At 38.1% G+C, this 9,649-nt stretch overlaps 1 protein-coding gene across 4 annotated transcripts in view; it reads left to right on the top strand.

The window, feature by feature from the left end:
* The window catches only part of LOC131427148 (UDP-glucosyltransferase 2), a 161,479-nt gene extending 158,465 nt beyond the window's left edge, over positions 1 to 3,014 (top strand). For all 4 annotated transcript variants that reach the window (XM_058590085.1, XM_058590084.1, XM_058590087.1 and 1 more), the window contains one exon: positions 1,675 to 3,014. In XM_058590085.1, coding sequence (XP_058446068.1) covers positions 1,675 to 1,801 — 127 coding nt within the window. In that variant the 3' untranslated portion in view covers positions 1,802 to 3,014. The remainder of the gene's footprint in view (positions 1 to 1,674) is intronic.
* Positions 3,015 to 9,649: the final 6,635 nt, after the last annotated feature.

The raw sequence follows: 9,649 nt of genomic DNA on the forward strand, positions 1-9,649 counted from the left end.
TAGGAATTCATCATGCCAGTATTAAAACCATCATTAATAAGTTTGGGGAACACTATTCTTTGGATGAGCTACCAGGAAGAGGCAGAAAACCCGGTTCTTCCAACCCGAAACTGAACTAGAAAGTGGTATCGCTAATCATGAAAAATAAATCAATGTCAATACGTGATTTGGCCAAAAAAAAGCAGGAACGAGTGTCGGAATGATCCAGCGAATCAAGAGGCGAAATCACCTGAAGACCGACAAGAAGCAGAAAATCTCGAAACAAAGTGTAGAACAGAAGAAGCGAGCAGCAACAAGGGCCCGGAAATTGTATTCGCGTCTTTTGCAGTATCCGGATGCATGCGTTTTGATGGACAATAAGACTTATGTAAAGGGGGACTCAAAAGCCCTTCCAGGACCACAATACTTTACTGTCGTCGTTGGGGTGGATGTGAGCAATGCGGACAGGTCGATTCAAATGGAAAAATTCGGTCGAAAGGTACTGGTATGGCAAGCAATATGTTCCTGTGGTTTGAAGTCAACCAATTTTTACACTATCGGAACTATAAATGCAGAAATCTATCGATCTGAGTGTCTCCAGAAGAGATTTCTGCCTTTATATAAGAAGCATAGTACACCTTCACTGTTTTGGCCGGATTTAGCGTCGGCTCACTATGCCAAAACCACTCTCAATTGGCTTGCGGAAAAGGGAATAAATTTCGTTGAGAAAAATATTAATCCGCCAAATTGCTCTCAGCTTCGACCCATCGAGCGTTACTGAGCAATCGTGAAGAGGGTCTTGAAGAAGACTGGTAAGGCAGCTGGGAACATGCGGGAGTTCAAAAAAATTTGGGCTCAAGCGTCCAAAAAATGCGATGCAACACTCGTCCGGAACTTGAAGAAGAGCGTTCGATGAAAAGTTCTTAAAACTTAAATTTCATTCGGTTTTCATTATGCTCAAGTTTAACTTCGTACAATTAAGGATCAATTTTTAGTTTGAATAAAATATCGTTATTTATCATAATTTGAAGGAAAAATTTGTGGATAGCTTATTTTCAATACACTCCTTATGGATGATTTATTGATTAAAATCAGGAGAAGAAGTTTTTACGCACACATTGTTGACATTACTCATACGCTTGCAAAGAGCCTTGCTCCTTAAATGAAGTTTACAAAATGTCATGTTTGTATTTAAAGGAAATCTGACACGAGTTTTTTTCAAATTTTTCAATTTTCAATCAAATGTCATAAGAAGTTCATCAGCCTGGTTTTCAAAGTAAATAACAAAAATATCGTTCGGTGGTCGGGGTCCCAAGAAGTTGATGAATTTTTTCTTCGACTTCTAACAGTACTTTTTTTGCTATTGTCTGCTTCAAACTGTCAAAAGCTTTAAGAAGAAGCTCTCTCCAGAAAAAAGTGAGTACTAAATCGTACTACACCGTATGAATGTGTGCTGAAGCAAAAGTGATCAAAAGTGCAACTACTTTGATCTGACAGAACTCTTTGAATGACAACCCTTTTGTTGCCAGTTCGTCGAAATGTGGTTAAGCAAATGTAGCAAAAATTCAGCTTTGTTGACACTAGCAATCTGTAACACTAGGTCTCCGGTAAACTTCCAGTACTTCATTTACATTTTCCTAGTCGCTTGACGTGCCTTTTTAACCGCAAAACACTGAAACATTTTCTCTCTTACAGATTCATCTCTTACTACGGTTACGATGTCGTCTGTTTCTTCCTGATAACAGCCTACCTGCTCCGCCTGGTGATCCGAAGGGTACTGAAACCCCAGATGATACAACTTTCCAAGGAGAAAATTCACTAGAGCAAACAAACGAACACACACACACACACGCACCGCCATTTGTGAGTGGGCTAACGAGTCAAGGACAATCCAAACACCCGAAGCAACACACACCAAAATCAAGTAAAGTTAAAAACAAAGTGTACTGCAATCTACAGCAGCAAAATGACAGGATGTGAAACTTTCCGCCTATCGACTGGAAGGAGGGAAACAAAAAAAAAGGGAAAATCTTTTTGATTCTATAGATGAAATGCCGACCCAATCACCGATAAACAGAAACGCCCCATCATGGAACTAAAATTTCTCGACCAACTTCTGCAAACTGTCAGCGAAGACAAAAAAAAAAGAAATGCAAACCGGAAGCGTGTACCGTCTGAGTGTCTATGATGGTATGGCAAAATCAACAGCTACTTTGATTGAACGAAAAACATGGGTGCTTAGTACGAAGGGAGGAAGATAAAAGTCAGGTTCAAGTGAACCGAATAAGCAATCTCCGAATTTGTTCAGAACTGTGCGCAGCTATTCATTTTGGACTGGTGGAGCGAAAAACGTTTCGTCGTGCAAATGAAAATATTTTACTTTCCATTCTGCTAGGTTTTTTGGTTTCAAAATTTGGCTTTTATTCTTAGCATAGATAGCATAGTGCCGTGCCACTGGAAGGTTTGCTCAAGCAATATTTAATATTATTTCTAAGCGGCGCTAGCTTGGCTGGAAAATGGACCAGACCAGAAGGTCCCGGAGATGAGCACAGAATCAACAAAAACATCTCGAGCAACGGTTATTTCAACAATTGTGATAGTGGAAAAAAAAGGTTTCATCACGTTCTAGACTATAAGCAAGTTTTAATCGGTTCTGCTAGTACAACTAGGAAGTGTGGGTTTTCTATTTTAACAAAATCGTTAGTTTCTCGTTAGATGGGTATGCTGCCGTACAGCAAATTCAATAATTTATTTGTCCCAGTCAGTGGTAGAATGTAGATTTACTTTAACCAAACTTCATAGGTTTTGTTCTGTATTGAACAGGAAGTGAACATTTGCTTTTCAGCTTCAGTTTTAAGTGTGTACATATGATAATCTCTATCTTTAGTTTGCAAAACAAGAAAAGTGTACATATTAGGGTAATAAAAGTGATGAAATGAAACGTTTGTCTCTGCTATTCTTCGACCGATGGTTTAGCAAGTATTACTGTACCAAACTGGTAATCGCTTTCCAAATCTAAAATTTTTACCGCGCTATAGAGATTAAAAAATTGAAGATGCCGAGTTTGAATTTCGCCGAATAAAACATTTATGTTTATTTATTTATGTTTAGTTTTATGAATTCCATATCAATGAAATTTTTAATTAAGTATTCGATTTAATCAGAAGTGAAACTTATTCCGGAAATAGGGACTAAGCAAATATTGTCCAAATCACTGGGATGATTTTTGAGAATTTCAGATGGCAGAGAAGACCCATTTAGTTTTTTTTGGTGGTGAGAGATGCTAAGCTTTTATTTTTAAAAATTCACCTTGAATCCCATTCTGGACCTGGACCTGGATTCTGGTCCGGTGAATCAGAATTCTCTATCTGAATACTGGAACAGGATTATGGCATTCTGGATCGGGACCTGAACTTGAAATCGGTACCTTAATTTTGGACTTGGATTTTGGACCTGAATTCTGAATCATAATTCTTTGCCTGAATTATTGATCTGGACATGAAATCTTAACCTGGAATCTAGATTCCGTTCCGGGAGGGCCCACGGATAAAAAGGAAACCTCTAACTGATGACTTTTTTTAAAATAGTTCTTGGTCCGGTGAACGATTTCAATTAGGCTAAAGCTTGGTCGGTTTTTGCCTTTCGACCCTCGATTCCGGAATAACAGACCGATGACTGTTAAAACCTTAAATGTTTTAATAAGTGGCAATATAAAAAGGATCAAACATTTTCAATCCGGTAGAAGATGCTACAAGAAATCGTGTCTCTCAATGCATGAACCGTGAGAGATTTTTTCTACATTTCTTCGCTCCTCTTCATACTCTGAGTATTTCACGGCCATTTAAAAAAAAATATAGTCTGATAATGATTGGTGCTGTGTGGAATTTCCCAAGAGAGAATCGCAAGTTGACAATTATCGCAGAAAATCGAATCGATGATTCGACTTGATGATTCGACTTGATGATTCTCATACTAGGTTGCAATACTTCAAAACCCTTGTGTGGAGCATTCACAGACATTTTCATAGACACAACTTATACAAAGTGAGCAAAAATATAAACCAAGCTGAATTCCATCTCCGGAAAGATGACTTGGGTGAGAAAAAAAAATGGTCGGTTTGCCGCCCTCCTAAAAACGTTGCGTCCAAGGCGAGTGCCCATTTCGACCCATTTCAAACCTCCTAAAACAAACTCTATGTCGAATTCTTGCAAATGCCGCTGATTGATATTTCCTTTTACTTTTTCAAACCATCGTTTGAAAAATCGTCATATTTAAAATATTTAGGTGAATCAATACAGCTTATGTTGTTATATCTATGAAACAAATTAATCAAAGTGGTTGAACAAAAAGTTTTCTGATGTTTCGTTAGTTGGCGTTCGAATAATTCACAGTTCAATTTATTTTTCGATTTACACTAGCTCTAGTAATATTATTCTAACAACAATAGTCGCATTAAATTTGTGGGAATACATTCAGATGTATTCATTCAAAATGTAACATTTATGTTTACCAAATGAAAAGCGTAACCGTACTTAGTCTCTTTTAATGTCAATTTTCGGTTAATTATCTTCACGTTGTCAATTCTCTGTCAGCCGTTGGGTAAAACAACACAATTATGAAATGAATATGCCTCAGGATCAAGTAAACATTCTCAGTAGTTCTTGCTTTTCAATGTCTGCTTTTTGCCTTACCATTAATCTATTGAGCAATCCATCACATCACTTGAGACAGAGGGTTCAAAGTGATATCCGGGTAGAAAATCAGAGTTACGAGTTTTGAAAGAAATACATTCTTCAAGTAACGCATTTCCGGATCACGATAAATTTTCATGCGAGAAGACTTATTGCTCATGGTCTCATGAGAAGTTGAAATGATTGGCTTCATGATTTTCTAATCATGATAACAGTAACGGATTTTTCCATGCACCATTTTCTTCCTGTTTTTTAATCTCAATGATCCCTGAAGTATCTCAATAATCGTCCCTTTCACTAGCTTTTGTTCTTCACGTAAATTGTGCAATATTTCATAGAATCCGTTCTCTATGTACAGTGAGCGAAATACAGTGCACTGTACTCTTTTGAAAAAAAATTGTGTGAGATGAAAAAACAATATTTTTGCTGCGAATACGGAAATACTTTTGACAAACTATTGATTGTTGCCTTTTCAGAATCTGTCAGTGTTGTTCTTGAATTAGGAGTAATATTGCAGGATATAACCCATTGAGGGTACCTGTATAGGTTCGCTCGGTTTTGCTAGGTAAGAAGAAGTTAACCAGCGGAACGAATCGTCTTGTCTCACGTGCCACGGGGCTTGTATTGTGAATCCTCAAACGAACGAAGCAACAAAAAATATCTGCTGTGAACACTTTGCTTGACATAGCTGAATGAGAGACCTATATTAGAGAGAAACTGGATGCGTGAGAGTATATGCTACTGAGCAGACCAATTCCCCTTGCCAAGTAAATTGTCTGTGCTCTCATTCTCAGTTAACACATGAACTAAGCAATCCATGGCAATGTAATGAAATGAAGGGTTCACTCTCGTTAGTATTGTACGAGAAAGAAGACCTTGCCTCACGGTGTGCTACAAGACGCGAAGCAACGTCATATAGGCAATGTTTACGGTTTATTTTTAAAAAGTAGGTTTACAGAAATCATTTTTAACATAATGTTCGCATTCCAAGACCAAATTTGATCACATTTCAAACATACTTTAAACATTTTATAGCAGAAATTTTGCATTTGAGCCCATTTTCAAAACGATCAATTTGTTTCTTGGCAGTTTACACTGTGTATATATCCTAGAAACACTAAAAGCAATGTTCTTTAAATTAATATTCATCGGAACTAAAAGTTATGAAACTAGTTTCCTCATAGGCATCTACAATATGAGAGCCATTCATCAAATGCTAACCTCATGAAGCATAGGTCTCAGCAAGCGGGCATATTCATGAACTAATGAACGAACGAAGCAGCTCTCCTGGCTTGGGTTGCGCTGTGAATTCTACCCACCCATCTGACACCGGCATGTGAGCACCAGCCATTTGAAAGTATACCGATTACGTTGAGCCCCTCGCGTTTCGAGCCCCAAACACTGCGATGTTTTGATACTCATCGCGACTCTCAAATTGTAAAAATTATCTCCACTTGATGTCCCAAAACACTGTCTGCTGTATTTTAGGTAAACCGACAAGTTATTGGGAGAGAGTCGACAAAAAATTCACTAATTTTCGTGCACTAAACAAGGTAAACGCGTATAACAAATGTATTACTGTTTGTTTGTTTACGTTGCAATCAGCTGATTTTGAAGTTTCGATTTTGATCTCTTCAAGATGGCGTCGTGACAGAGGGCCGATTCTACCTGTCATACGAATGTGTGTGAATAGCACAGATGGTGAAACCGACGACACGACCTGCCACTCGTCTATCAAAACTGTATCGTAAATATAACTATCCCTCAGTAACTGGAAATGTCAAATCGAAAACGCTAGTGAATTTTTTTAAACTGGCAGCACAAGTTGATATATTTATTGATTTTGAATAATTGTCACCATAACCTTGGTTACTGCATATCGAAGGCAAGATGAATGTAAACATAATAAATTACAGATCGGTTATTATATTACGGAACATTTTAATGGATTTACCTGACTCGAGCGGAATGTAAAAATTGAGGAGTATGAGTTATGTATTTTATAAAGCCAAGTTCAAAATTCAGGTCTTGACTTGAAACCGTTGTGTGAGAAGGAAGACATGGAAATGACCGACAACGAGCTGAGCGAGGCTAGTGCTCTGCGGTACCTGCATAACGTACGGTAAAATGATTTCTTTGTGAAATTCCACTAGTAATCCTCGAATAGTGGCCAACAAGGTGAAATACTGTTTCCACTGCTGCGCAATCAACTGACACAAAACAATTTTGACACCGGCATATTACATCGAATCCTACTGCCCAAAAAAGCTAACAGTTGAAGTCTACGGATAAATCGCTGGAAGCAGATCATTGTCTTCGTTCGTTGGTTTTCATCCATTTCATCCATCGATTAAATTCCGAAAATCGAGTTCATTTAAATGCATTTCTGCTCAATTTGGACAAAGTTTAACACTAATAGAACTATTCCACCGCTTTCAAAACATGTTTATTTGTTTTGGGGTTCCTTGGTAACTAGTCCATAGCAACTTAAACAGTGTTGCTCGAGAAGATTATTTTTATCATTTACAAGGGGTCGCTAGGTTTGTGGTAACTGGCGGTGAATCGTTAGCGAACAGTTTTAATGCTGATTTTTCTTCGGAGTGCCTGGTCGTGTCGTCGGTGAAACCCTTTCGTTCATATTCGTTGCTTCAATATGCAAGCCCTGCGTGCCAGTCGACGAAAATTTTCACTGGTTGAAAACAACAGTACACCCAAACCTCCATTTACGTAACTTATATATGTTTATAAATTAATAGCCCGCTTGGGGATTTCGGATTTTAAAAAAATAATAACTGAACTGCACACCGTGGAGGTATGAACTAGACTAATTTATTTATTCTATATCGACTGCACGATGGCCCTGGCTTTCCCTAAAACTGCTGATCCTGCATTTGACGATTGTCTGCTGGTCACGTTGTACGCCCTGATGGTCGGTGGTTCCAAGTATCTATGCGCCGAAAGTGCTGACCTAGAATTAGGCTGGTTCGATGTCGTGGCATATCGTATAGCAGCTGTTGGTGTGGTAGACTCGATAGATGACCCTTTGGTCACAATTGTTGGCGTCGCAGTTGTTAATATACGTACACATGTGTGCAAATATTTGTATTTCTTAATACATATAAATATTAGTGAAGTAAAAGCGATCATTCATATGTATAAATAAATACACATATATGCAGACGAGTGAGTGTGTAAGCATACATGTATAAGGTTCGTAAAAGAAGGTTTGGGTGTATTCGGTCATGTTCGCTATGCTAATTCTTGAAAAGAAATGAGACTCCATCTAAGGTTTTTGTAAATTCTTCCAAAAGTTCGTCGAAATCACTCTCAGACAAAGGATCCTTCGAATAAGAACCGACAAATCTTCGGGCTCTTTGACATATGCGCTTCTGTGTCAGTTTCGAGGTCATGGTTTGAGCCTGATAAAGTTATAAAAATGAAACATACAGCACGACAACTATTACAATAATTCGTGTTAATTTGTTATAAATAGAAGGTGTATCTTTTGAATTGAGCGGATCATTATATACCACGCATAGTAATATTTCGGAATATCTAGAAATCTTGTCTATTTAAATCTAGTGTTAATGACTAGTACATTTCACAACGTCTTATCAGTGACTGCCTTATCTTCGAATGACCAATGGACATGTTCTGCGCAGTACCTATTTTGCAAGTTATATATCTGAACATACCTGTTTATATAAGTGGTTAAGGCAGTGGTACTCAAAAGTTTGAGCACTTAGAAAATGGTCCCCATACAAAATTTGAGCTGAATCAGATATGGGTAAGAGGTGCTGCCCGACGGTTAAGGTTTGAAAATTTTCGATCTTGAAAAATCACCATATCACATGAAATTTTCGAGATCGAAAAAAAAAAATTTCGATGCCAAATGCCTCAGAATTGCACGAAACGTCGAGATTTAGTGTCATCTCGAAAATTTTTTTTTGAAAATAACGACTTTCTTTTTTCAATATCAGAATATCAAAATTCAATATATCAATTCCCAGAAAGTCGATTTAAAAAATAAAATTACGGCAGTTTACATAAGTTTTCCTTCGCCGTAGCATCACTTTTACATGAAATTCTTGTCCTGGAAGGTCACGACAAGCAAGAATGTCTCGAACTGGGACATTGGATAGTCTACCTTGGGTACGCAAAGAATTTATTAGTTGACATCTGACATCACGATACTCCACGCATGTCCAAGCGACATGATCAATATCCCGATAACCTTCGCCGCAAGCACAATGATTAATTTCTGAAAGTCCAATGCGAAGGAGATGTGCATCTAACGTGTAGTGATTGGACATTAGTCTAGACATCACACGAATGAGGTCCCTACTCACATCCAGTCCCTTGAACCATGGCTTTGTCGATATTTAAAGGAAAATTGAGTGCATCCACCGACCTAGATCATCTCTATCCCAAGAAGCTTTCCAGGTGGATAGTGTTCTTTGGCGAGACGCGCTATAGAATTCGTTGAAAGCAATCGGTCTCTCATAAATTTCACCCTCTATAGCACCACGTTTGGCTAAAATATCGGCTCTTTCATTGTCTGGAAGGGAGCAATGAGCCAGGACCCAGACTATAGTGATTAGATCATTATTGTTCAATATGTTTTTCAGGCACTGTTTTATTTTGCTCAAGAAAAACGTTTCATTCTTGCTAGTCATGTTTGAGCGAATGGCTTCAATTGCACTCAGACTATCTGTGAAGAGGAAATAATGGTTTGGAAATGATGTGACGATTACACTCAAACTATAATGAACTGCTGCTAGCTCTGCTATATAAACAGATGCAGGTTCTTGAAGCCTAAATGAGGCCGAAACATTATTGTTGAACATACCAAACCCTGTCGCTTCTTCAATTCGCGATCCGTCCGTGTAAAACATTTTCTCAGAGTCAATATGCCTGAACTTACTTGAAAATATTTTAGGGATTTCCGTCGAGCGTAGGTGATCCGGGATTCCACGCAC

The sequence above is a fragment of the Malaya genurostris genome, chromosome 2 (genome assembly GCF_030247185.1).
Source record: "Malaya genurostris strain Urasoe2022 chromosome 2, Malgen_1.1, whole genome shotgun sequence".
Taxonomy (NCBI): Eukaryota; Metazoa; Arthropoda; class Insecta; order Diptera; family Culicidae; genus Malaya; species Malaya genurostris.